Source organism: Anopheles nili, chromosome 2 (genome assembly GCF_943737925.1).
Source record: "Anopheles nili chromosome 2, idAnoNiliSN_F5_01, whole genome shotgun sequence".
In the NCBI taxonomy this organism is placed as follows: Eukaryota; Metazoa; Arthropoda; class Insecta; order Diptera; family Culicidae; genus Anopheles; species Anopheles nili.
Genome location: NC_071291.1, coordinates 8,824,491 through 8,852,490, shown reverse-complemented (window position 1 = coordinate 8,852,490; position 28,000 = coordinate 8,824,491). Strand labels below are relative to the sequence as shown.

The window sequence follows — 28,000 nt, the reverse complement described above, 5'->3', positions numbered from 1 at the left end:
ATGGAAACGGAAGAAATCATCAAACTGGTCGACGGGATCTACAAGGTGAGTTAGGAGCGTGGCTGGCGCTGGCGAGAAGGAAATGAAATTTTCCCTACAAATTTCCTCCAACTCTGGCTGGCACTTTTTATTTGTGTGTATGTGTTTTTTTTTACCGTCGAGTCGATGCTTTTGATTTTGGCACTTCGTTAGGAACTATTCTGCGGCGAAGTTTGCAGCTTCCGTGCGCACCTGATTAGAGCGAGGTGGAAATTGGGTTCCGGTAAAGTTACTTCCCTGCAGCGGAACATTTTCCAGCCAGTTGAATATTTCACGCTCGTACGGAGCTACTGGCCATTTTTGTGGGAGTTTGTGCAAAATTCCGCACTGGCATGCACGGTTTTGAGTTTTCCGTTCCGCTCGTGTTTAGTTCCCGTTCTATTTTGCTGTTCCTGTGCAGGCTGTAGCTTGAATTCCTAAATTGGTAACTTTAGAGGATTCTCTCTGAACAAGTAGCCTTTTGCACAGAGAACTAGTAGTTGAGATTATGCAGCGGAAAATATGGCATAAGGAAACTACTTTATTTTCGATTAACCAGCAAACAATCCAAAGCTGCTAATATTACATACGACTTGTCTTTAATTTCAAGTAATAATGTGTCAATTTTTGCTCAGCGTCAAATATCACCGCCTTTCTACGATGCGATATTGCATTCCATTTCTAGGAATAATGTTTCAATTTCTGCTCAACATGCAATCATGCAGCACGAGAACCTACCGAGCTCTCTTTAATCATCCACTCACGACAAGCGCGCGGACACAATTACCGCCATCTTTCGGCCCGGCAAGCGAACCATGGGAAGCAATTAGAAGCCCCCGAGGCTGACGTCAGGACAGATGCCAACAGTAATTCCTCATTCCTTCGAGCATTCCTCGCGCGCAGGATTGGGTTCCCTTCGCGAGCCCGAGATCCGGGCAGAACGAAACCTGTTTTCGAGCCACACGATGCAGAACGCCGAAGGCGTACCGGAATGTGGGTTAAAGTAGATCAACCGTACCATGCTGCTGAAGGGTTGTATCATTTGCCCTCACCGTGTTTGGTGGCTAGAGATCAGCCCTTCAGGACCGGACCTGACCCGCAGGAACTTACAGGTGTGGCTCTGCAGCTCGCATGTGTACGGTTGTGTACGTGTGGTACGTCGGGCGTGGAGCGTAAATATTTATGACGCCAAACCCGTGGACCCGTTTCGTGGAAAAGGCTGCCGTTTCGAGCTGACGACGCCCATCGACAGCCACTACCACCGGCGCGCTGAATCAGTGCTGACCACACGACGAACGGGGGATTCGCATTGGGGAGCAAACGTTTCCAATTTCCATGCCCACTGCAGGTCGCCGAGCGTTTTCCGGATGAGTGCGTTTGGCACTTGCTCGGCTTCCGAACGACGGGACTCCGATGGAAGTCCATTTGCAGTACGGTCCGTTGCACTTTGCACGTGTGCATGGGAGATGCATCCCGTGTTGAGGCACGCAGAACCTGGGGGCTGATGAATTGTGTCCGATTTGTTGTAACCGGTGTTACATCCGGGGTTGGTTGGTCGTTTGTTTTTCACTGTAAACTACGCTAGTCGTGCCATTCGGGGAAAGCTTTTTCGGTCGGGACCAGTCACCTCTGGTAGTGACAATGTTTAGCAACGTTTTAGCCATGTGCCGCCACGTGTGATAAGGACATTGTGGAGTGGAAGGACAACAAAAAAAGTGAGCAACCGCTGTTTGCGGTCCGTGCTTTGTTTTTCGCCCAGCGGAGCTTGCGTGGAACGATGGCTACTGTCGCAGATAAAACGGACTGAGGGATGAACATCGTTCAAATTGGGCTCTCTAAATGGAGCACACAAGGGATGGAATTTATACAGCTTTCCTATCTGGCTTACGAGCCGCGGCACGTTCTGGTGAACCTTTATCGAGCGATACCGAGGGCGCCTTTTCGATGCCTCTGAGCATCCGTACGAATCGAACCTAAATATGCACGATAGAGGATAAAGCGTGCGTGTGCGTGTGTTTTTTTAGTTGATTCCGACTTTTCCGCCCAGCCCAGAGACTTTCTTTTCTCCGTTTATTAGCTCTTATGCAGATTTACGGACTACGCCCGCCGGAGATCCGTAAGGTTCGCTCGAATACTAATTAGTTAGCCGCCCGGTATCAAGCCCGTTGATGGTCATTTATTTGCTCCGGCATCAAAGCAAAACGACGGATAATGGAACAACTCTTCATCCTGCTCCGTCGCTATCGACGTTTAAGTTCATCATCCCCCGCCAAGGAGGGATGCTCTTTAAGCTCACGAACCTTTCGGTGTCTGCGAGTCTACGTGTCTATACTCTGGCGCTGGGTCAAGCTCGAACCTCTGTTGGGAGGGTGGCGAGTTTTTATTACGCCCTCACACCACACCCAGATCGCGTTTTCTGCTAGATTAAGCAAAATGAAATTCAACACGCTCATGATTACCATTATCATCATCTTCATCTAGAAGCGGCATCAACGCACCGTGTACAATATTGGGTCGACAAGGAGGAAAAGAACAAAAAGTACTGACCGCTGATGAAGCGAAGGAACTGACGAAAAATGAAACGCGACGAAAGCAAACCGTGTCTCGGGAATCCGGTTTCTTTTCTTCGCCTTCGATGCTCTCGTGCAAAAGCGCCCAAATAGATTACATTTGTTTTGGTTTGTTTCCACCAGGATTCCACCTGCGGCGGTGGTGACTTTTTGATTGTTCACCAGCTTGACGTTAGACGAACTTGACATGATTCGATTTGCGTTCGGCGCTGCCGGCTCGAGTGCAATCGTTTCGGTTGATTTTTGTTTAACTTGCGCTTGGATGGAGCGTGTAGAAAAGCGCTCAAATTGCACTCGACAACTAACGAACGGCAGGCGGCAGTCGTTGTGGCACGAGAGCTTCGAGGAATCCAGACAAAGCCATCCTTGAAATGGGGAGAAAAACGAATGAGATGCTTTCTTATCTGTTTAAAATTTGTTGCTGCAAGAACATTCGCGGCATATTTGCACCGAAGAGTGGCGAGGAATTTTGGCGTGGTTCCAGAACCTCCTCGAACCGTGGAATGGATGAAAAGCTGTCCGCCCTGACGCCGTATATTCGATGTCCGGGAGTTGTCCCGAATTTTGTGGAAGCTCACTAGACGATCGCCTCCGTTGCAGCTGCTTTCGCATGCTGTTTACTTTTTACGTCCTGACGCTATGTTTTATCGTCCGAAAATAAAAGTCCTACCAAAAGCAATACACCAACGATTGTACAGCGTACAGAATGGTGGATAAAAATGGTGTAAAAAAAAAGAGACACCAATGGCCTTTGAAAAAATAGACTCAACTCAAGGCACCGGCCGTGATTATGCAACCCGCAGCGTTTGAGATTATTACCGAGTGGTTGGCTGGCGCTTTTTTTTTTGCTCCCGCTTTAGAAATTGTCTAAGCGTGGCCTAGATTTTCAACGAAATGAGTGGAAAGGCAAAGTGCGTCGCCAGCGCATTCCAGCTCGATACAGTTGACGGGATTATCGTGAGGCATTTTTCGTGGTCCGTGATAAAGCACTTAATCTCTGCATATCCACGAGAGAGGAGAATACTTTACATGGATTTGTACAAACTATCCATCAACGGTAATCGAAAAACTCCATTTAAGCGATTTGATTGGAGAGTGGGATAACATTTATGCAGAACATTAACCAGACAACAAACGACACCAAATATAGATTTACGATTCATGACATATCCGAATCATGACGCGAGTTAAAATTTGATTTCACTCCATCAGGGCGCATTTTCACCCGCCGGCTGCGGCGTATTCATCGACTGACATATTATGGGTGGGAGAGAAAAAAATAAATACATTCACTCATCCACTCGCACAACGGACAACCAATTGGCTCAATCAATTTCCCATACAACAGAATTTGACTCAATAAGCCCCCGTATGATCCGCGTTGGCTTCTGACACGCTCCAGGCACACCAAGCACACCAGGCTTATCCGCCAACTTCTGCTCGTGCAGGGTGATAAATGGGTAGACTGCATCTGGCAGTATCGATTCACGCATTCCGAATGTCGAAACGGTGCTATACGCCAATCAAATTTTCATCACCCCACGCCAGGGGTTTTCCACACACTCTCCCCAACACCATTGACACATGTCACTGACGTAGAACGGTTCTGGGCCGTTCCTCTTGGCCACGATTCTGTCTGCTCGTGGCAGCGCTTTTCCACACCCAGCCCGATGACACTTCTGGCTGCTCCGGATGGCGCCAGACACAAAATGGAAAGTTTTCCTTAGCACCATCATCTCACGGGGAATGGGTGCGCTTTTCCGACAAGGAAAAGACGTCAGACGCGCGAGCACTAGCGCAGGAAGACGAACGCCACGCGAGAGCACATACCAAACGTAGACCGGAAAGTTTGCCGTTTTCACCATCGTCGCATAATTTATGGAAAGTAACGAAAGACGGACGTGTGTCGTGAGGCGAGCAGTGTGCGTGTGTGTGTATGTGGAATAACTTCCAACATTGAATTAACATATTCTTCCGCAAACATGGCATGTTTGAAGTAATCTTACAAAAATTCATTTAATGAACATGCCTCCGTGGCTCGTCACTGAAAACTACGACGAAAGGCCATGGCCTGGGGAAATTGTTCCATACTGGCTCGGATTATAGCAGGTGTAGCGTTGCCCGACGTGTTGCCCCACGTTCGATTGTTTTATGTGAACCGAAGCGACATAATGTGATCAAGACGACGTGTTCTGGCAGCGACCGGGAACGGAACCCACCAATCGACCTGTGTACTGCTTCCGGTCGGAGATCGATTTGACACCGAGCCGAGTCGAAATGGAATCGACAAACACGCCCATCTCGGGCGCTTAAGAAACAACATGACACCCTAAGACGCCATCACCAGCGAAACGGAACCAAGAACCAAAGCTGGGAAGGACTCGCATCCTCTAGCCGAACATATGTGTCGATACGATGCGACACGAGTGCGGAAGGAAAAAATATCCTTTCTGCTTTTCACCCTCTCGGCATGTCGCGGCGTGTCGCAGATGCTGTCGACCTAAGGTCCCACAGCACGGAAGCTTTACTCGATCTGTCGCCTCGGTTGTGGATTGTTTTTTGGTTCAGTTTTTGGCATTCAGTGCAGACAAGTCGTGTGACCCGGAGGGCACTGGCAGTCAATGTTACAATATAGATAAAATTGACAATAAAATTGACAAGCACACAAACCCTCCCGTGGCGACCCATCCACGTCTACGATTCGAGGCGTTCGATGTTGTGTGTCGTGGCTGCAAACTTGTCCATCCCACTTTTGTGTCTCGTGAGCACAGAGGCAGAACAAAGTAGGTGTGTAAATGCGGGATGTCTCGGAGTTTGTTTCCAAACAGCAGCATGTGGTCTTACGGGGCATCCGTGTGGAATTCTTCCGGTTTACTGTACTGTCTGTGCTGTTCTGAGTCTGGAGATGCACTCGAACGGGCGAGGGAAAATTTAATTCAATTTAAAGCTTTGTTTTGGCAGAATGGATTTCAAAATGCACTGTGTGCTTTGTATGTGCTGTATTTGTAACATGAAACATGTAGCAATTCAAATCATGGCAGATGCTGGTGCATTGGTTGAGTAAACTAATACTCTCACCCAACGGTCTTTGTTTAAACGTCTCTTATGCAGCCCGATTTTGCTTGAAATTATTTAGTTTAGCAATATTATGGTAACGCACCTAGAGTAACAGTTCAAGCACATCTACGAAATACATCGGAGAAAATGCTACGTTATCAAAAGGTGAAAAAAAAATACCCACCGGAAACCGCTAGTTGATTTAAGGTTCATTTTCTTTTGATGCTAGGTTTGGGACCCAAATTTTGAGGAATTGAAAATTCTTGTTCTTCACACGATTTAAGCTCCACAGCATTCGAGTGTTGGTAGAGTGATTTTACATGAGAAACTAGGATTGGGTTGCCACTCAAAAAAGAGAAGAAACCCAAGAAATAGTATCTCACAAACTTATAAAACTTCACTTGCTTTATTATGACTCGGGCTTAAGCTGCTCCGTGAATTATAAAATTAGTTTTTCTTCTCGCAAAAAGTTCTCTCTTTTATCGCGTACAGAGCGTTACTTCGATTGAACCCCACACTCTCAACAAACGCCACAGAACGAGAACGAGAAAAAGAATTAATCCTTGAGCGACATTAAAAAAAACCTTCACCACTCGCAGCTCCACGAGCAAATCGAGCCCAACCGGGTCGGTAATCCGCTCTCGATCCTCGACGATGCCCCAAATCCACAGCCACAGCTGGCAGGCGTACATAATACGTGGCCGGATTGAAGGGCCGTTCGGTTGAACCGATCCGAATGGTTTCATTTGCGCGGTCGCGCGTCCCATGGAAATGGTGGCGAGATTTTTCCGCCCCATCACTTCGTTCCGGCTCGACGGGGGATGCGAAAATTCGGACCATTGTCGCCCGGCATGTGTTCCCTTCCGGGGGATTTATAGCTTTTACGTCCGCTTTCGGGCTCCCCCATTTCGCTCGTTGCCATCCGCTTGGGTATCCTGCCGATAGATGCCACACCTGACACCGTTCCGAACTCAGCAACCCGCAGCGACACGACGGTAATCCTCGGCAGCAGCCTTTTCTTTCCGACGCGATGGCCGCTGAACGGTCTTCATCTTTCCATGTCGCCTGCCGTGTAATGTCGGTTGGTCATCCCCCCGTTGTGGGTGGTGTGAGGACATTTGCCGCACACAACCACACACATACGTACAAAAAAGCAGCCCTCAAGTACAAGCGCCTTTTTGGGTTGCTTTTGGGCCTCATCTTTACGGGACAGGCACCAGACGCTGCGAGGGAGCACTTTTTCCGGGACGATTTTTGCTAAGCGTCGAGTTGCAACTTTATCCCGACACCTGCCCGGTTGGAAGAGGATATATTTTTCCTTTCACTGGTTTTCTCTTACATCGGGTAGTCGGGAATTGTTTTTTTTTTCTTGCCAAATTTTTGGTGACACTTTTTTCCCCCCATGCGGAAGAATTACGCCCAGCAGGAGATGATTTAATGCGCCACGCGTGTGGGCAGCCACTTTTGGAGCCGGACATTGCAGTGAAATATGAATAGAGCCAATGGGCAAAATTAATTAAGTGTCGCCGGCAGGAACGTTTCGTGGGGTCGTTTGGATGGCCGCTTTGGATGCATGGCAAAAGGGATTACTTCCTCCGGGATGAGCAAAAGTACCGAAGTAAAGAAAATGTACATGTAACAGTTGGATGATTATTTTGTTAGACTTCCCACCCGTATCAGGTTTTCATGGTTTCCGTAACTGTAAGATGTTGGATTTCCTCGTGTCCCGCAAAGAAGCTTTTCAATAAATCCTCCCTCGAACCCGAAAGGTCAAAGTGATTTGCTTTACATAACACATTCAATCAATCACGATTATTTTGCGAACGTGCGAATGTTTCCGCGCAGACGTGTAGGTTCTCTTCGGCCTCGGGTCGTCGAGTTTCCTTCGCTCACTGACATAACCGTTTCCTGGTTTTGTAAGCTATTTCAGCCGCACAAAGTTATTTAATTAGAGCAATTGTAGGAAAACAAGTGGTGCTTCAAGCGCACGAGCGCGCTTGATAATTCACTTTGCACAATAGTTTTCAATTACACCCAGCGACTGCAACAAGGTATTATTCTAGCGAGCACCTTGCATCAATCCAACTAGTGGCATTTATTTATACCCTGCCAGTCAGCTACAATCGGGAAAAACTTTGTGATGCGAAGAACCGGCAGTGACTACGGCTTCCCGGTGTTGATTCGACAAGGACTTACGACGGTGGGTTGATACGAAAATGCCTTCGAAGAAGCAACCGTTCGACGGGAGCTTCTAATGCCATTAGAGCAACTGTTTGTGCGTGCGTGTGCTGCTCCACATCCACATCCATTGACGTACGTTTTGTAATCCCCAGGCCTACGGGACACGAGGTTTCTAAGCACCCAGCTCGAGGAAGGATCCTGGAAAGGTCCGTGTTTTGTTTTTGCTCGTTGACAACCCTATTTTTTGTTGCCACAGCCCATCGATGGTTCGCTTTGATGGCTTCCAATTGCTTGCCGTTGCCGAGCGTAACGTTACGGGAAAAGAGAGAGTTCCACCTTTTGCATCCCGTCGGGACAAATGGCTGTCAGTGCGCGGGATTCTTTTTAACCCTTTACAAAACCGCTCGTTAGTGGGACGAGATTTTTTTTTTCATTCCCAACGTATCCTGTCACACTGTCAGGAGAATCCCCCGAGTGGCAAAGGGAAGCAAAACAAAAAAAAATCCTTCATCTCTCTGTCCATCCAGCAGAAATGGTGCCCGGCTGGACGGGATTGATAATTGCAATGGGTCGACAGGACGATGGCCACCATTCCGCTGGCTTTTCCGGTTGATTCGCTGCGGGAATACACCACGGCTCGGAAGTAATTTTTCGGAATCGCATTTAAATAGTGTTTGCATAAAACATCACACGCGCGCACCATAGTCAGTCAACGTGACGCGGAAGAGGCTTTATCATCGGCACTAGCGAAGGGACGCTGAAACCATCCCTAATGCATCTGATTTACATGCAAATTTGATTCGACCTCGCAGAACCGCTCGAAGGTGGTCACCAACCTGCTTCGTGGAAATTCCTTAATGCACCACATCGGTGTGGGCGGCTTTTGTTACCATTTTAGACGACGAATCATCCCGCCAGCAGCCCTATCGACATAATTAGAAGCTTATCTTATCGCGTTTGTAGCGCCATCTCTTCATCGCTCCATTCGCTCGTTTTATGCGAATTATGAGCGTAATTATCGTTTACGCGCCCTCAAACACGGTAAACCCAAACAAACCCCCGGAACGCGCTCGTCTGATCCTAATTACAGGACTTTAAGTAACTTTTCGTACGGCTCCTGCGAGCTCATCATCCTCTTATCATCTCCACGATAAATAAGCATTATCAGTCCCAACCGACGCCGTGCGGCGTATTGATGGCTTTTCCGTCTGTTCGATCTCGGGCGAAGGAGTGCGATGATTTTTGCGAGGCTTCTTGAAAGGTTTCCCCCATCGATGGTTGCTCCATCCCTTCCTGCGGGCTCGGGTTAAGTTTTCACATCCAGCTTTGTTTTTTCCCGCCCCCAGGCTGCTGTTGCTACTTTACGGCGTTAGATTTCGTTACGTTCGCATTTCTTCTATCGATCCCGATTTGTTCTCGCTTCGTTCCACGCCCTTCGGAAAAAACGTGTTTGCGAAAAGGGCAACAGAAACAAAATAAAATAAGCGGTACCAAAACAAGTAAGCGCAAACACTTCCACACGCGACCGATGTCGCCTCGGGCTTCCGCCAGCAGACACGGGTCACAATCGGATTACTTCCGAGACTGGGCCACGGGCAACTAGGGGATGGTAGGAAAAAAGAGGTGTATGTGTGTGTTGGTTTTCCGGAGAGAGCCCGAGAGTGTCCCTCGACGGGCAGCCTGCGAAAGCTTCATCCCCTTTAGAAGGTGCAGAAATCGCACTCAAGGGATGTCACTCTGTTGGTTTTAGACATTTTTTTGTTGTTATTTTCCATCGCCAGGAAATTGGCGTGCATCGCTTTTCTTTTTTCCCTGTTGCGTGTTAGTCCGTTTTTGAAATTCAGTTTCGCTCGAGTTTCGCGCAGCCAACGCGAAGGGTTGGACAGGTTGAAAATGACATTACGAAAGTTATCCCATTAAAAGTTTACTTTTTCCCGGTGAATCGTCTGCCTGGTGGGGTTGTTCTCGGTTGATTATTGCCTTCGATATGCATCGAATTTTACGTAAATTGAGATCAAACAAATGCCTTTAGCGGGATGAGTTTTTCAATTCCTGGTTATTGTTATTGTTCTACACGTTCCATGATGCATACCGTTTTCAAGCTGCACTATTAATCAATGCGTTACAATATGTTGTTGTTTTGAGCGATGCTTTTGGCTTAAGCCAACATTTCGCATGTTTATCGCCAAGAAACCGTTGAGCAAAGAACCGTAAACCGCGATGCTTCTCGATAAGAACCAACCGCCGTAAAGTCAACAGTAGTGCGGTCGAACCGAAGGAATGACGATCAATTTTTCCTTTTCATCATTTATGCATCGCATCAATAAATCATGGAGCGTCGTAAACATGCATACCATCAATCTGATTGCTCCTTTCCTTTCTGGAATAACACCGGCTCTTCTCTACGGCCTGAAGCGTCTCCCAGGGGTAGAAGTGTTTTATTTGTGCTAAAGGCTGTAGAACATGTGACGCTATTTGTTACACTTTATGGCCATGGTGGCTCTAGAATGTATTTTGTTATTATTCATACATAAACTGTGCTAGCTGTGCATGATATGTTTCACTATCTTTAAATTATGATTTTGACGACAGTTTTTTTTTTGCCAAACTGCCCACCATGAGAACACTGTTCAAAGCTCCCCCGTTCATGGCTGGGTTCATGTTAAATTTATTCCTGCTCATGCACGCGTTCTACAGCGATTGTCATCTCTGCTCTTACGCTGCGTCCGAGCAAAAGTGCAACCGAAGGTGGCGCATTTTCATCGTCAACAACGCAAATTTGGTCGTATCTCGTCGAAATGTCGCGAATGCCGGAAGAAAACCGGAGCCAAGCGTCATCGTCTCGGTCGCTCGGTTTGATTGATCGACAAATCGTGCATTATGACAATTTCCATGAATTGTTCATGCTCACGACGACCAAACCGGCTAGCTGGTTCGCGTGAAGCGCACTACCGGTTGCAATCAGCTGCATCAGTTCCGTGCAGGAAGCTTTGTGCGAACAGCGTCGAAGAAAATACACTCTTTCGCGCTTGGAAGCAACGAAGGGTACATTTTCAAACAAGGAAAGATGTTTTTTTTTGTGAATATTTTATTCGCTCCTCAAGCACTGCCCATAAAGCTCGTGAAATGGTGCTTGAAACTCTCCTGAAGGTGTTCACATCCTAGGTTCGCTTGCAGTGAACACATTCCCATCTTGTGCCGGCCAGCGATGATCATTTATCTTATTTAGTAAATGCGCTGATAATATTGTCGGCATCGTGGCACGACTACTGCGACTTACATGTTTATTGCGCAGTGGATTGTCCCTCCAAGCAGCCTTGTGCCGGCGATCATTCCGAGTCACGATTTTGATCTCGTCGATTGCCTCACCGGCTCAGTCTCACGCGTTCGGTGGGGGATAGTAGCATATTCGAAGATCCGGGAGGGAAACTAGAAAAAAAAACAGCTACGGCTCACAAACCATGGCTGACCCAACACGAACACCCATCGAAGATGACGCCCATTAGGAGGCGATATTGATGTCAGTGGTAATTGCAAGTGACGGCCCTCGATGGTCCAATCTGCGTCGTCTGTTGGTTTTGTCGGCAAATCAATAAACCGCGCAGCTCTTCTTGGAGGTGATTCTACGTTGGGTACACAAATCGTCGCCACATGCTCATTACCACGGTCGAGGATGGTGCGTTCGCGACTCCATCGAGCCAGCACGAAGGTTGCTCAACAGCACCCGCGCAGAGTTATTTGCCAGCCAGATGCGCCGGATGGCATTACAATCATATTGCTTCACAATTCTTCTCTTCTAGCTGAAGCACGCACACAGATTCGCGTGTTTTGCTCATTCCGAGCCGAGTGATGGGGGTTGATTATCCTTTGCGCGTGTACTAACGTAACCGTTTTGTTGTTTACTCTTCTCACTCTGTAGAACATACTGGAAAAGTTCAATCCCGGAGCACGCCAGCTGATCAGCGCCGGTAAAGCGTACCTAAAGGCCCTCCATGGAGCGTCCACGGCGTCGAACGTCTTCAACGAAGCACTGGCCAAGATCGCCGTCAATGCACAACAGGGTGGCACCATCGATATTGGTAAGCATCACGCGGTCTGACGCGTATCGATCGTATCGGTTTCTCATGCAGCCAGCTCTCGTTAGGCGCTACTTCAGGGCTGATCGTTCTTTATTTCTACCGTGCGACGGTAAACAGACGCTTTGTCCCCGGGACAGGGAACGTTTAAATTGTTGATCGTAACATTTACAGCGGAGGACATCTCGAAGGGGACCTGCTTTATGCATGGTGCCATTCATTGGCGTGTCCTTGTCGACACGCGAGGACCCGTGATCATGCGCGAACGCGTTCACGTACGAGCCGCGAACAGGTTAGCGGGAAGGCTAGCATTAATTTCGTTTCGCTTTAATGTGCCATTCCTTGGTCACCGAGAGAGCCATCGTAGGGATTGGGGAGGTACAAAAACATACGGTGCTTGATTATGAGCCCTCGCTTGGAGAGCTTTTTAGTCCTCACTGCCTTTGACTGCCATTTCGGAATGAATCGAATCTAGTTTGACGTCCAGTCCGGGCGGATATGGGAACCGGCTGACCAGGTTTTTCATTTGCCGGCGCCGATGAAGCAACCAAGGACACTCGCAAGTGCAACTGTGAAACTGCATTGGATTGCATGCCTGAGGCGTTTGCAGTCACGAAAGAGCAGCACATTTCGGAGGCCTTTTGCGAAATGGAACATCACCGTCTCTTTGATGATATTCGCATAAATGGAAGCTCTTAAATTATTGCGCGAGCTTTTTCACGGGTGCTTGGCGAACGGCGAATTTTGCAGACTTAATTTAATTGCAGCACGGCAAAAAAGGGGCAAGCTATCTTTTTGCCGGCATCTAGCTGCACTGATTGGCAGAAATGGCAGGAATCAAGTACATCAAGGAATCGAGTGAACCAAAATGAAACTTCCTTAAGCTTGACAGATAATCTCATCAAGCACGGGGAAAGGTTAAGTTACGAATCGGTATCCTGAAGCCATCGCCGGGTGCTATCGATGTGCGCCGAGTTGGTGAAATAAATCCTTTTTCACCTGGATCCTTTTCCCCTAAAATCAGGCAACCTTTTACGAACCGGCGTGTGGGTGAAGTCTTTAGCAAACGCGATGGTGAAAGAAATACTCCAACCCAGCCTTCGTTGCGATCTTTATCTGAAAATCTCACTCTTCGGCTTGACTGGTGCAGAAGTCTTGGAAATTGGAAATGAAAAATCAACATCAGACGCTTTTCCCGTCGCTGATTCGTACTTTTTTGCTCCCTTTAGAACCAGAGGACCTGCGAACAGAAGCCAGTAGTGGTTCAATTCAGGAGGGTGCTATTATTTTTTTTTTTTCGGTAGCTTCCACATGCCATGGGAAACGGCCGTACCTCAGAGGATGGGGATTTCTACACATTTTCCTTCATTTATCCCTCTGATGGGTTTTCCCTCGTCTGCTTTGCTCCAGCTGCTTCCCTACATTCAATTTCCAAGCGCATAGGTGGCTGATGAGGTGGAAAATTCAACGAAAACTCACTGCAAGGAGCCGGGAAAGCGAAATCCAAATATCGCTTCACAACGATCTCCCCGTGCTGCCGTTGCCGTTTGCCAAGCTGGTGAGCGTGGCTCCGAGATTTGAGCAGCCCGATTGTGCGAATGGAGTGCAAATGAATGTTCGCCTGCCGCTTCCTGGTTTGCGCCATCCTTTTGCTCGTGTGCGATTGCAAACGGTATCACACCCGCACGTAGGTGAGCGATTTTCGTATTATGCAGTCGCACCGATTCGCTCCTGCCAGGCGATGCATTTCCGGGTGAGATGCTATCGGCGCCAGGGTAAGTCGAACGTCGTCAGAGTGGCAAAAAGTCATTCGGTGCGGCAGCTCGAACGCCACAAAAAGCGGTGTTTAGCGATCGAAACGAAATCGAGCAGGCGTTGTTATCGATGCGTTGCATCAGCAGCAAAGGTGGGTGTAGATTTCGTTCGATATTAAAGTGCATTACGCGGTACATTCAACATGCATTCCGTCGGTGTTGGGATGCCGATGAATGGATGAATAAATTTGGTTAATTATCGTTTCGCCGTGCAGAAACCATAAATTGTTCGATTTTCGCATAACTTTTGCGACGACGGAACGCCAATGGGATGTTGATTTTATTTTCCCAATAGCCCCCATTTGCGAGCCCCCATTTGTAATTAACGCAAGGTTTCACTCCCGAGCCTTTACGATCCGCATCAGTCGCTGCTAATGGTTGCGAGAATGTGGCACCGGAGATGATGGTTATTACGTTAATTAATATCATTACCGGTGGCGTAGGACCACGCGCCCGGTGGCAGATGCAACATTTCCTTGGAAGAAACGCACGCCTTGTTTATGGATCGCTCGCACTGCAACACTCATTGACACCACTTATGATTTCATCAATTAGCTGCATCGGTCACCACCCAACGCCACCAACGGTTCGATTATCTCATCTCGCCGGTGTGGTCATTTTGCTCTTATCACATTGCCTGCACGTGGGATGGAGATTGGTAATTTGCAGTTGCAAGGGCCAGCTGCAGTTGCAAGGTGAAACCACCTTCCGACCCTGGGAACGGGTTCCACAGGTCGAGAAGACGTTTGATAACCATCGAGCCGGACCAACGAAGATTGCCTTGCAAGTTATCAGCATATCTCCGTCGCTTCCGGAAGCATCCCTGCGGCGCTGATTTCTCTTCCAACCCGGATGGCTGGATGGTATCACCGATCGGTACGTCCGGATGTGCACCGGATGCACCCGGCAAGCTAATGCCGGTCGACACACCGCCAATCAGTGTCCAATTAGTGTCAACGGCCGCAACCGATGCGACGCTAACTAGCCGTCCATCGCGAGCCAGTGCAGGTGCACCGAGAGCGAAAGTGCATCATGTTTGCAATGATGCGCTTTTTTTGTCTTCTTCCTGTGTCGCTGTTCCGCGCCACATTCTTCGGGAAACTCTCACTTGTTTCGGCGTGCAGTGTGTCTACGCGATAAAGCGAAAATACCTCCGTGAATGGCACTTCTTTTTTTGCTTCCTTTTCAGTGGAATCCCTTCCATTCGCTTCCTCGTTGCACTCGCAGATGCACTCACGTCCACGGGGATGCCGCGTTGGCGTATTTTGATTGATCCTCGCGGTTGGTGGGAGCGAATGAGCAGGCGTACGAGATCGGCGACTCTCCAGGTGGATCGAATGCAAATCGAACCCACCGATAAGGTGCGCCTCGCTGATGAAATTCAGGCTCGTTTTCTTTTTTTTTGTTTTTTAAATGGTATTATGAGGCTGCGCGCGTGCATATTTGCATCGCGCGCATAAAAATGCAAACCACGACGCACTCGGTGGTCCGGCAAATGCATCCAAGCTGGGGGAGGACTTTTTTTTTTACTCTCTTCCCGCTTTCGACTACGTGCCACCCGGGAGCAGTAGCTGGCACTGGAGTCGAAATAGACCGTAGATGACCCGTGCTCGATGAAAGAGTGGAAAAAATCGCATTTCCCGGGCGTGTGGTGCCAATAAACCGGCTGCAGCGTTGCTGCTGGGCTGGAGCAATAACGAAGAATAAAAAAATGCACCCACAGTTCCTGCAGTTGCATTTAATAACGAAAACATAAACCAAGCGCTCGCAGCGCCGGCTGGCACTAGTGAAATATTGTTCGTTTATTTTCTGCGCATTTCATTATTAAAAATCACACTTTTTATCGGTGAATAAGCAACCGCTGGGAACGGGTTTAAGGGAAATATAGCATTTTGTGTGTGCATGTGTTGTTTCCTCACGGAACGCTGCGTTGGAACTTCATCAATATGCATCCGGGGTTCACCGTTGCACTTGCCCGGCTTGAAAAGTACATTTTTTTCCGGTTTTTTTTTGTGCTTGTAGTCAACAAACAATTCAAAATTTGTACGATACGGCGGCTCAAAGCTGGACCAAAATTCAATAATATCTATGTGGCCCTTTCAAAACACATCATTTACCAATCAATAACCATCGTGGATAGGAAACTCCCCATAACACTCTCTCTCTCTTATGGTTGTTTTTATCACCAAAACTGTTGGTTTGAGTGGGTTCGGATCCTTCTCGTATCGTTGGCACGTCCGGTCCTGATTGCATGCCATTCGATATACCGGTGGCCCTTTTGGGGCCGAAAGTGGGCCGCAAGAAAGCGCCGGCCGTCATTTGACCCAAATGGAATCGGATAAGGATGCCATTTCTTCTCCCATCCGAAATCGTTCCGACGCCTGTCGGTTTGGTACGGTTGGTTTTCGGGGCGATTTCTCGTGGTTTGGATGCGTCGGATTTGGGGTGGCTCAATATGACGTGGAGTCATGCACAAGCGGCTGTCTTTTAAAGCCGCTTTTACAGCTCCTTCGTGCGATGGGGAGTTTCATCTCTTTGGAACGCCTTTTTGCACATATTTCTGGCTGTTGGCGTAATTTACTGGGATGTCCTTACCAGCAGCACGCAACGTCACGAGCGGAATGAATGATGCCTCATTGCTCGTTAATTAAAATCGAATGGGCCTTCGCAAATAAATTATAACCCCAGCCCTTTCTCGCCCATATCGGAATGGTACAGTGTAATTGATAAAAAAAATACTCTCCATACGAGCGATTCCTTTTGAAGTGCCACCAGTGGGACGAAAATTCCCGCGAGCAGGGTGACAGCAGAAAAGCCATGTGAAAACATCCATCCCGGTAATAATGATAATGACGATGCAAATTGGGAAATATTTACTCGGTTTTATTTTTCCTCGAGCGATACGAAAAGGCGAGAAAAAAAATCAGCTCTCCACAAAGGGGGTTCCTCCCGATTCCGAATGCTGCACGAACGGTGCAATCGAGCTCCTCGCACACCGATATGGAGTCATTAATTTCATTTTTGCTCCCTTCGCAAGTGCGTGCCCGTCTGGCGATGACGGTTTTGGGATATTGGCCATTGCACACTCGTTTCTGGTGGTGGGAAAATTGATATTTCACGACAAACAAACGAGGATGGGGAAAAAGGTCGTCTACCGCGGGAGATGAATTGCAGGCAAAATAAACATCGATTCGATGGCACGGTGGAAATCGATGGTCACCAGGTGGTGCATGATGTGACACATTTTCGTAATTGAGTAAATGAAAATGAAACATTGTTTTTCCGAGTCCGTGTGGGTGGAACCCCATTTGCAAGAGTATTATTAATCAGCACTGCTTTGGACATCAGTTGTCATACTTGCGCAATATTTCATAAATGCGAAGATAAAACCAAATTGGACCAGTATTTCAGCGATATTTCTCCACCTTCTGTAAAAAATACGTTCTTTTGATCATGGGCGTAGCAAATCTATCAAAGTAAAAGTAATTTTGCTTTCCCACCGCTAAAGCGATAAGAATGATTTCACGAGAATCACGCGAGAACGGGCGCAACGCGAACATGCCCTTTCCATTTTCATAAATCAACATTCCACCAAGCAACCAGGTGGCAGTTGCTGGCCTTCAATTTAATTTGCAACCACCACGCCCTCAACGGCTTGGTGGTAAAACTCGCTAGCCAAACGACAGTCTCCAAGCCCTTTCTCACCTAAAGCTCTTTCTCTTCCGGTTTTCGATTGCAGGTTCCGCCTTGATGAACATTGTCGGCGTGTACAAAGAGATCCAGGACCAGCACATGAACATCGTAAGTTTTTCAACACGTCCCAGTGCCATTGACGCAAAACACGCTAACCCGCTCCAACTCGATTCCGTGTTGGACTCACTCCCTTCCAGCTTAAAGCGTTCTACGTCGATCTGCTCGTTCCGCTGGAGACGAACCTCGAGAAGGACACGAAGGTGGTGCAGTTCGAGCAGAAGAAGTTCCTGCAGCAGCACAAGATGCGCTCGGACAGCTACAGCAAGGCGGCCGCCACGATGAAGAAGTACCGCAAGAAGAACGCAAAAAACACCCCCAAGGAGGCGGAAAAAGAGATCAAAAGCATCCAGGCGTTCGAGGAGGAAAAACACAAGCTAGACCAGTTCTGCGAGCAAAGCCTCAAGAACGCGATGACCCAGGAACGCCGTCGGTACGGTTTCGTGCTCGAACGCCAGTGTTCACTGGCCAAACACTGGATGGCATATCACCACTCTGGACACGTAATCATCGAGAAATCACTGGACAACTGGAACGATGTGGCTGCGACGCGCGAGTTCCTGCCACCGAACGTCGAGAACATGTTCTCCGCCAAGCAAGCGCTCCGGGACGTGGAAGATGAGGACGATGACGATGATCGGGAGTCGATCGCGTCCCAGCTACGCAAGACACGCTCGATCGATGCCTCCTGTCTGGACATGCGCTCGCTAGCGGACGTCGCTAATGGAACGCTGCAGATGCCGCGGGCAAAGTCGGAGTTTAACCTGAACAACGGTGGTGGCGGTACACTGCTCGGAGGTGGTGGCCACCATCACCATCACGCGATGCTTATGATGGGTGGTGGCGGTGGAGGCGCACCCAGCATGATCGGAGGTGTTAGCAATGGAAAACCGGACATTTCACACTGGGAACGGCCCACGGTGAAGGCACTGTACGCGTACCTTTCGTCGGGTGAGAACCAGCTCAGTTTTCTCGAGGGCGACCGGATTGCGCTGGTGGGCGATCGAGCCAAGGGTTGGCAGTTTGGGGAGAACTTGCGCACGCAGAAGTTCGGTTGGTTCCCGATCGCGTACGCTGAGACCGAGCGTGACGATAAAGAGAGGTATGTTGGGAAATTCTACATTCCCCAGGTGTAACTGGCACGCACTCACACTTGTCCTTCTTCATTCCAGCATCAGCGAGTGGGTGAAGGCACCACCAAGCGAGCTCGAGCTGGAACACACGCCAGACACATCGCTCGAGAGCACGCTCGTCGACGACAGCCTGTCGAAGCTGACCGGATCGTACCACGGTGGTGAGGACGCGTCTCCAACGCGCATGTTTGGTGACACGATCCAGTACCGCCAGTCGAAGCAGTTCCGCCGGTTGTCGCGCGGTGAGAAACCCCCAAAACCGGGTCCTCCACCACAGCTACCGGCACCGGTTCCGACACCAGTCGTGCCGAACAGCTACGGAGGTGGTAAGCAACAGCGTCACGATGGTGCGCCCGGATCCGGACCCGGTGGTATTCCGCAATCGAGCAGCTTTACATCCGCCGGAGCACCACCGATGGTGTCGGACAAACGCAAATCGGGCTCGGCCACCATGAACTACAGCAAGCCGGTAAGTGAGGACAGCTCCAGATCCTAAAACCGACTGACCACAACAGCGTCTTTTCTCTGCAGCCTTCGAGCAGCAACTCGAAACCGAAGCGGCAGAGCAACGGTATGGCCAGCGCGTCGCTTCACAGCAGCAACGATAGTGGATTTTCGAACGAACCACAACCCCAACCGGAAGTGGATCTGTACTCCGACGAGGAACCGGTCAACCGGGTGCCGATAAGGTACGTGCCATGCGGGTGGTGTTTGAATTCTGGTAGTTTTGGTTGGGTGAAGGCATGCGTACACAATTAACCCAATCACTGTGCATTTCGCTGGTCACTAACTAACCGATTTCACATGAACGCATTCGGGTGTTTAAGGGTGGTGAAATTTGTGGGTGAATGAATGGTTTTGGTGGGGTTTTGAAAATTTGCTGTCACTACTTCGCTTTGCTTTACGCACTGAAACTCAAAATAAGCTGGAATGAACGGTGTATCGCATATAAAGGTTGAAAAACTTCATCTTGTGATCCGGGCTATGATGGAAAACTATTTGGGATTTGATTCTAAAAGGTTTGTGTGGCGCTTCGCATGTACAAAAGTAGCTAACAAACATTGAATGTGCTTAGTGTGTAGCCTGGTGGCACGTGGTGTGATTTATTATAGTGTATTCCGGACTTTTGGTGGCACTGCGAAGAAAAGTGCACATGCTTAACTAACTACAACTGCAGCACGCTTTCCTTACGAGTTGGAGCAACCAAACTTTGCTCACAACTGCACTCGCTACTAATCAAACGGAGGCTTGGATCAAAACACTGCTCTTGAAAGCTCCAAAAATCGTGTGTTCACGTACATCCCTGTTTTGATCCACACACGCAGATCGGCCCGTTCGGAGAAGAACCTGCTGAACGACCAGTCGACGTTGGTCCGGTCGGGAGGCCGTGACGGAAGTGTTCCGTCTCCACGCTACCATGACGAAGACGACATCTACGGTACGATTGTGCCGCCTCGATCGCGCCAACAAAGCCAGATGATGATGCGCCAGGCTAATAGCTACGGTAACATCGCCGAAAGCCACGCAGGAACACTCGAGTACGGGTATCGATCGCGTAATCGCGTGCCCTCAGATAGCCAGGCCAATCAGAGCGACTCGCAGAAGATCAAGCGCACAAAGTCGTTCTGGAAGTTCTCCAAATCCGAAGATCACATCCTCGAGGGTATGGCCATGTGGAAACACAACGATATCATACCGACCGGGCGTGAAAAGCGCGAGATGGAGAAAAAGGAAGCCACGTTGAAGCGCAACATGCGCAAGAAGGAGCAGCTGGAGAAACAGAAGCAGAAGGAAATGATCGCTGCCAAGGCGGAAGAGGAACAGCAACAGCAGCAGCAGCAGCAGCAACGGCGTAAGGACAATTCGCGAGGCAACGGAAATGGAATGATGAATGAAAATGAGAGCAACACGAGCACGTTGGTGCGCGGGAATAATCGAGAGTCACGTGAACGCGATCGGGAACACCGGGAACCGATGCGTGAACGGCCTCACAGCATCGCGTTGATGCCGGAACAAGAGAAGTTCCCGATCACGAAGTCGGACATCGATAAGCGCATCTCCAAAATCGATCAGGAGTTCCACCAACAGCAGCAACAGCAGCAGAAGAAAGCGAGCCGTGCCGGGCAGGATGATGAGCAACGTGGTGGACGATCGGGACGTGATCGTAGCGATGGCGATCGCAAGCAATCGAAGTCCGGTGGAAAGAACGACACCAACAACAATAACCGGCACAGCTACGCCGGCGAACACCTGCACCATCATCAGCAGGAGCAGGAGTTGTACGGTGAGGCGCCAATGGGTCATACGCAGGGAAAACCAGGCAAACACGATAAGTACCGCACGACGGAGCGTGAAACGCACAAGAACCGAAACAACGACGCACTGAACAAGTACTACCAGGATCAGACGTTCGATGACTTCTCGATCATACCGGCCGATTCGATCATGATGCAGGACACGAGTTTCTACGATGATGACGGCATGATGGATGACATGATGCTGATGAAAACGGTGCGTCGCAAGGAGATCCTGAAGCAGTACTACTCGAGTGGCACCGACACCGAACGCAACTCGTCCAGCTCGGACCCGTACGACTGCATTGTGGTTGACGATCATCTGGTGGCGAAAGGACGCGATCGTAAGGCGAATGGGGATGTCTCTAAAATGCGCATGATGACGGACCGGCGTGGTGGCGATAAGAAAGGCTCGGGTGTTCCAGACGACAAGATGACGTTTTCCACGTTCCGTGGAGGCGCACCGGGTGGAAATGGAGCCCGTGGTCGACCCGTGGAGGATGACGATGATGATGACACGATGATGGCGTCGATGACGCTGGATGATGAGCTGATGGAGGATGAACAACCGCGACAGCAGCAACAGCAACAGCAGCAGATGATGCTGCAGACGCGCGATCGACGCTCGAAACCGTGCAAGGAGTCAAAGTACGAATCGGAACAGGAGCAACGCATCAGCGCCAAGATGCAGAGCAATGGGCAGCATCAGCAGCAGCAACAGCAGAAGCGCAAATCCACCAAATCGATCGCATCCGATGGTAAGGCGTACGGGCCGTGGTATGATCTGTGGGGTGCGGACAGTTCCGTTCACAACCAGAAGCTGTAGAGGACCGTTAAGGATCCCCAAAAATCCCCGCTGAATCGATCTTTAACACGCGCGTAAAGATCGCATTTCAGCCGATGCACATTTTCCCGGACAAAACGCAGTCGCACCAAAACCGAACCAATGCCACAACCATTCCGCATGGGCAGAAGATGATTACCATTCCACGCAACCATTCCCAAATGCACGCAGCGGTGCTGTGCGAGAACATATTTTAGTCGTTAGTCGGTATTTGAACCGCGGTGGGCGCGTGGTTTTCCATTTACACACCTCAAACCTCAGAACACAGCGCTTAGCCCGGTAGGTAGGCCTTAGGTTAGCGTAAATTGCCGTAGGATAGTGTCCGTCCCATCGCTTCCCGAGACCCGAGTCCCGAAGGAGTCCTTGCCAGGACGAGAAAAGCGCCCATTCGGGTGCCAGTTGATGTTATTTCATTGCGCATTGTTTCGTTGGTTTTTTTTTTTCGAATAGTGTTATATTTTCTATCTCTTACACGTCTCTCCCTGCGTTTGCATATATTATCAAATTTTATTTCTGGTTACGGGATGTACTCACATGGTTATGCTGTATTAATGTGTTTTGTTTTGATATTGCTCCGTTTTTACATCGGCTCGTGGACCCGTGGTTTTTTCTTCAGTTAATCGCTCCACGCGTCCAGTCAGTATTTGTTTATTAACCACTTTTTCGGAAACGAGTACGAAGGATGATTTCCGCACAAATATCAACGTAGCAAGTAGCGAGGCAACGGGCGCGTCGGACCAACAGTGGACCGTTTGTGCCGGTTTTTCTCGGAACACACTAGGATAAGGTTTTGTATTTTTACCCCAACAGAAGTTAATGTGCCAATAGTGAGCGAAATGTTCGCAGGAGAAGGACGCTGGATGCTGAGGTCGACGTCGATGCGGTTTAAAATGGCCAGCACCTCGGGGTTGGGATGCGAAAAGGAGAGAGAGCGCTGCAGGGCGTGGTTATGCGGTTATTCTTAAGAGTACACTAGCCTAGCATGATAGTCATGGTCGACGACACCATTGAAACACGAGTAATTTAAACCTTCAAATAGATATGCATTGCAACGTGGATGGTTCGGATGGTATTGAAATGTTTTGTGTTTACAAATTGTATCATCTATTACCGTCAATAAAATTATGTTAGTTAAACAAATACGTGCGTTCTGTTTCTACAATCGATCGCTTAGTTATCCTTTTGGAGAAGAATTTTTTGCTCCGAAAAATGGGGTACAATTGTAATCCACAAATATGGTGTGAAGAATCGAATGCCAACAGTGCTCTATGATGCAAGCTTGTCTGTCCATGTGATTGATAATAATATTGGGTTTTTACACGCTAAAATAGATTGAAATACAATCATAAAATTGTATTTCGATTTATTTCTCTCGCTTATTGGCAAGAAAATGACGCAGGTAAAAAAACTGACTATGGAATGTAACGCAATTGCATAACCAAAGGCGTTTTAAGGGCCGAATTTCAAAGTTTGCCTCTTCCGAGCAGATGAGGTTGAAGGAATAAAGCTACGTTTACGTAGATGAACTTGTTATCTTTTATGTGCATTTTTTAAGCTTGTCTACACATTTCCCGAACGTTTCTCCTGAGAAAAGGTTCGAAGAAAGTGCAAATATAGAACCTTGGACACAACTGGGTTATCTAAAGTGCAAACAAAACACACTCTATACCCGTGTCCACCCAGCCGTTTGTGTATGCAACGCCCTTGCACCTCACAAGAGCAAACTTGCATCCTTTACCTGTAGCTGATAATGGATGCAGATGGGCATACGACAACACACGAAACAAAAGAGAAAGGTCCTACTGCAGGACGTGAGATAACGCAACCGGTCGCAAAAATGGACGTGTTTAACTAGGGCTCTCCGGGAGCTGAGCCAGTAAATAAAACTGCACCAATATTGACGTTGTGCTGTTTCCACTATCATAGTTAAACGCACGCTATTGCAGACGGGCTATGATGCTCTGTAGAAGGATGGATTCATTTACATGAGCTAGCTGAAGTGTTTTTTTTTTCATGAATATCCTCCAATCAATCCAAACTGTGCTATCAAGTTCATTGTTATTATGCGGTTAAACCCAATCAAATTCGATGTTTCGATTGCGTGAATCGTGTAATGGATTAATATCATTATCGATCTCTGTTGCGTAATTGGTGTTGGGATTTTGTAATTAATTTTCGCTTCCATTGTTGAATTAGTTAGCAGAATGTACAGCAGAAGCACACGGCGATTAAAGTTTTGCATGAAATATAAATTCGAATCTTTTTCAGCTCTTTCACTATTTATACATTAATCACTGTCTCTCTCTCTCTCTCTCTCTCTCTCTCTCTCTCTCTCTCGTTTTTTCGCATTTGAAACTAACATGTCTATTTGTCTTATCTTTCTCATTGTTTTATCTAACATTCTCCGCACTTCGCAATGCTCGCTCGTTCACCATCCGTCTCGACGTCCGTCGGAATCGTCACTGTTTGCCAACGTAACGTCATCGGATATCCTTTATGTACCCCAACCTCCCTTTCCTCCCCCCACTCATCACTCTCTCGGTCATCTTCCTCTTACACCTTCTTCCCCGCAAGCAGAGCCTCACAGTTCGCGACGGTCAAGCTGCGTACGACAAAGACGAACGACCGCTCGGCACCGATTATAAGATAATTAAAAGCCATCGGAGAGCTACCCTCTCCGGAACCCATCGCCATCATCCGCCCGTCCAGCCGGGGTCCGGCCACCACGTCCGGAACCGGAAACCCTCTCTCCTCTTGCTCCACATCCTCCTCCTCCTGCTCATCGTCGTCCGGTGTGTCCGTCATTGTGTGCCCTTCGATTCACCATCCACCCACGTCACCCGTCGGCATTGGGGTGGAGTTGTCTTCGGAGTCCTGTGACCCTAACACCACCCTACTAAGGACCGACGCCACTCTGGAAGGATTGCAGCACTGAGCGCATCACCAGAGCTAGCGAATCTCGGAAGTCATCCGTTACGACGAACCATTAAGCAACCGATTTGGCAGTCGAAGCCCCACACGCAGGACGATCCTTATCCCGGAGTATCCGGCGGACAAGGCCCCGGGAATGGGGCAAAGGGAGCATTTTTATCTCTCCCCTTTCAACCCACGTCCTTTTGATCCGTCCACCACACGACGCCGAAGGATGAATGCAGCCGAGAAGGACGCAATTGCGAGTGCTCGTCGATCGGGCTGGAATGCAGACTGGCGAAAGGAGGCGCCGAAAGGACACGTCCCGGGACTGACTGACGGGAGGAATTTAATTGGAATGTTGTAGCCGGGTCAGTCGGAGGAAAGCTCCTGACATCCTGACGATGACGCCGGACTTGACGATGATTGACTTTCCGGGGGCAATTAAGTGTCCGGGAGCGTAATTAAATCGAACCGGGAGCCATCGAATGCCTGCCCGACTTCTTCCCGGTGGGCTATTCGAAGTTCGGCTCAAACGGGCGCTCTGCGGGAAATCATCAATGGGAGCGACAATTATACAACCTGGTTTTGAGAAGGGACGGGGCGATTTATCGTAAGCGTAAGTGCGCGTTTAGGCGAATTTCAACCAAAGGAAGTGACGCGTAAGGGTCGTTCGAGCCGCATCAGTGGTGGCGATCCGGAGGGGATTGTTTCTCTTATGATGACTGTAATGTTTTAACCGATTTCGTACCCAGCTCCCTGCGTCCCAATATGGTGTTGGTTGTTACGTAGAACGCCTGGGAAGGCGATTTAGTGATAAGGGAGCTCTCCGTTTCGCTTCCAATGGGACATTTTGGCCCGAGGAGGATGCGAACGCAAGCAGCGTTTCAAAATCAAAGGAAATCAAATAATCAAACCGAATGCAAATATGTTAACAAATAAATATTACACCGTTTGGTGAGGTGGTGGTAGCGTGTATTGATTGAACCCTAATTCTGTTGTGTGTGTGTGTGCGTTTTAATGACGTAGAGTAGCTCATCAGGTAAGTAATTTACTAACCAGCTAACATGGTACCTGGGTCTAGTTTATCCCATATTTAATATCACTAATTGGAAGGGATTAGAATACTTTTAAAAAGATTTGCAAAATCAGTCGACTCTTGTAGAGAAACAATAATCATCAATCTTGTGACTAACATTCATTGAGTGTTATTTTTATAAGGTTTTTCAATGTATTTATTTCTGCTTGGCTACAGGATGCATCCTTGCACTATTTGAGTTGTTCCATTCATCTTATTCTTTTAAAACGCTGCATTGCGAGACAATCACTGTGAAGCCAATGCACCATCAAACTGCTGGTCAGGTGTAGTTTGCGTATTTTAAATTGACCATTTATTTCGTTAACACATTCACCCTAAACTGGCCAGTATTTGAATTGATATCCTTTACGAACCAAAGCAACCGATTATTTTAAATGAAAAAAAAAACATTCGAATAATTGCTCGTGGTAATTTATGCTTATTATTTCGAACCAAAAACGGACGCTGTTAATTATGGACGTGAAATAAATATCGTTTTAAAACAAATCAATAAATCCACGCCCTCGCCGTCCCGCAATCAACGCACCATCCGGGCGTAGCATCCTTGCGTGACTTGCACTCGAGCGCGTAGGGGTTAGAAACCGGCCACGTGTAATTCCTGCGGCTTCCCGCCGACCAGAAACAATACCCGAAACGGAAGAGAGAGAGAGAGAGAGAGCGTGTGAGAAAATAAAAGCACGAGCAACGAGGTCAAATCCTGCGTTCGAAAACCGTGAGCCGATTAAGTGGAATTAAGGCTCAGGTCACACGTTGCTCTAGTGCTGCGGGTCGCAATTAGCGTACGCTCGAAGGACTCCCGGGCTTTCGCTTCCCGGTAAGTCACCGCATTCGCCCGCAGAAGCTTTCGCTTCGTCCCAGAACACCACTCAGCCAAATGCACACCACTCAGCCAAATGCACCTTCGGCCCACAAGCAGAAGTGCATTCTCGTTGCGTTTGCGTTTGTGTTCCCGCTTTCTGGTCGGCTCGCTCGCACGGTTTGTTGCAGGTTGTTGCACTAAAAACACCGTGCACCACCCCAATCATGCGCGAGAACTGGTTTCCGAATGGTCGCGAGGTCTCTTTTTATCGCCCCGTCTGGCCATTTCCCTATCGCTCTCTGTCAAACTCGCGGATCGCACCGCTGCACGGTTCCGTCAAGGATCGTCCTGCCTCGTCGTTAATCCCTCGCATCAAACAACACGCTCTCAAATGCACACACACACACACACACACACACACACACAAGCCAAGCCCAGCTCAGCCCAAGCTCGAATGCAGCGGTTTGATGCTGACGAAGATGATAGGTTATTGAAAAGAGATCCACTCCTGGCCGAAGGGATGAGAGGATAAAGAGGGCACAGAGGCACAGAGGCCCCCTTGCGATCGTCTGACCGCCCGACTCGATTTTCAACGCCCGGGCGTTCGAGTGCAGTGATCCCGACCGAAAACCCCCAACCATCGAGCGCCCTCTAGCGGCCGGGCGGGACAAAACCGGGCAGCTTCTAGCGTTGTCTGGCCAGCGTCTGGGTTGACGACGTCGGTTGTGACGCTTCATTTCGTTCATTTTTTTTCTTCTTGTTTGCTTCTTCTTCTTCTTCTTCTTCATCATCAGTTCTCCAGCTTCACTTTGTCAAAGGCAAGAGGGAATCCATTGGGGTGGGGTTCCCTTCGAGTCACCCTTCCGGGGCCCGTCCAGGTTTGGTCCTTCCAGCATGAAGGTAGTAATTGCCGTAGTCCCACCCTTCGGGCTATCTCCCGGTCGCGGGCGAACAATTAGGTCGGATCGAAGGCGATCGAAACACACGTTAGCTTCGAAGCCCTTCGATCGGAGCTGAAGAAGGGATGATTTGTTTGCCCCTTTTTCCCTCCGATTCGTTCTATCTCGTTCCAGCCACCGATGCTGCTGTTGATTTATGTGGCACCTCTCGCTCCACACATCTCTCTCTCTCTCCTTTTCACTCACTCGATCGGTCTAATTTCGATGTCCGAGACTCACTCCCCCCCCGGGTCCAGTCCCTTCCGCGACGATCGATCCCTTTTTTTTTGTTCATTCGTCCTCTCGTGATATCTTGGTCTGTGGCTTTGGTTCGAATCCAACCATCCAAACGGGCACGCATGTTCGGTGTATGTTTTCGTGCCATCTCGTTCCGTTTTCTCGATGCCATGTATGGCCCTTTCAGCTGCAGCCCTTGCGCCTTCTTCCATGCGCCCATGTGCCAAGCTTTGATAAATCCATTTGTCCGTGCGTCCGTTCGGACCGGCCATTCTGGCTG

At 48.8% G+C, this 28,000-nt stretch overlaps 1 protein-coding gene across 1 annotated transcript; it reads left to right on the top strand.

Moving 5' to 3' along the window:
- On the top strand, positions 1-22,871 carry LOC128721717 (uncharacterized). Its single transcript, XM_053815496.1, has 7 exons — positions 1-45; positions 11,746-11,905; positions 17,456-17,517; positions 17,607-18,568; positions 18,639-19,068; positions 19,131-19,288; positions 19,925-22,871. The coding sequence occupies exons 1-7, from the start codon at positions 1-3 to the stop codon at positions 21,717-21,719; spliced, it is 3,612 nt and encodes a 1,203-aa protein (XP_053671471.1). The 3' UTR covers positions 21,720-22,871.
- The last annotated feature ends 5,129 nt before the right edge of the window (positions 22,872-28,000 follow it).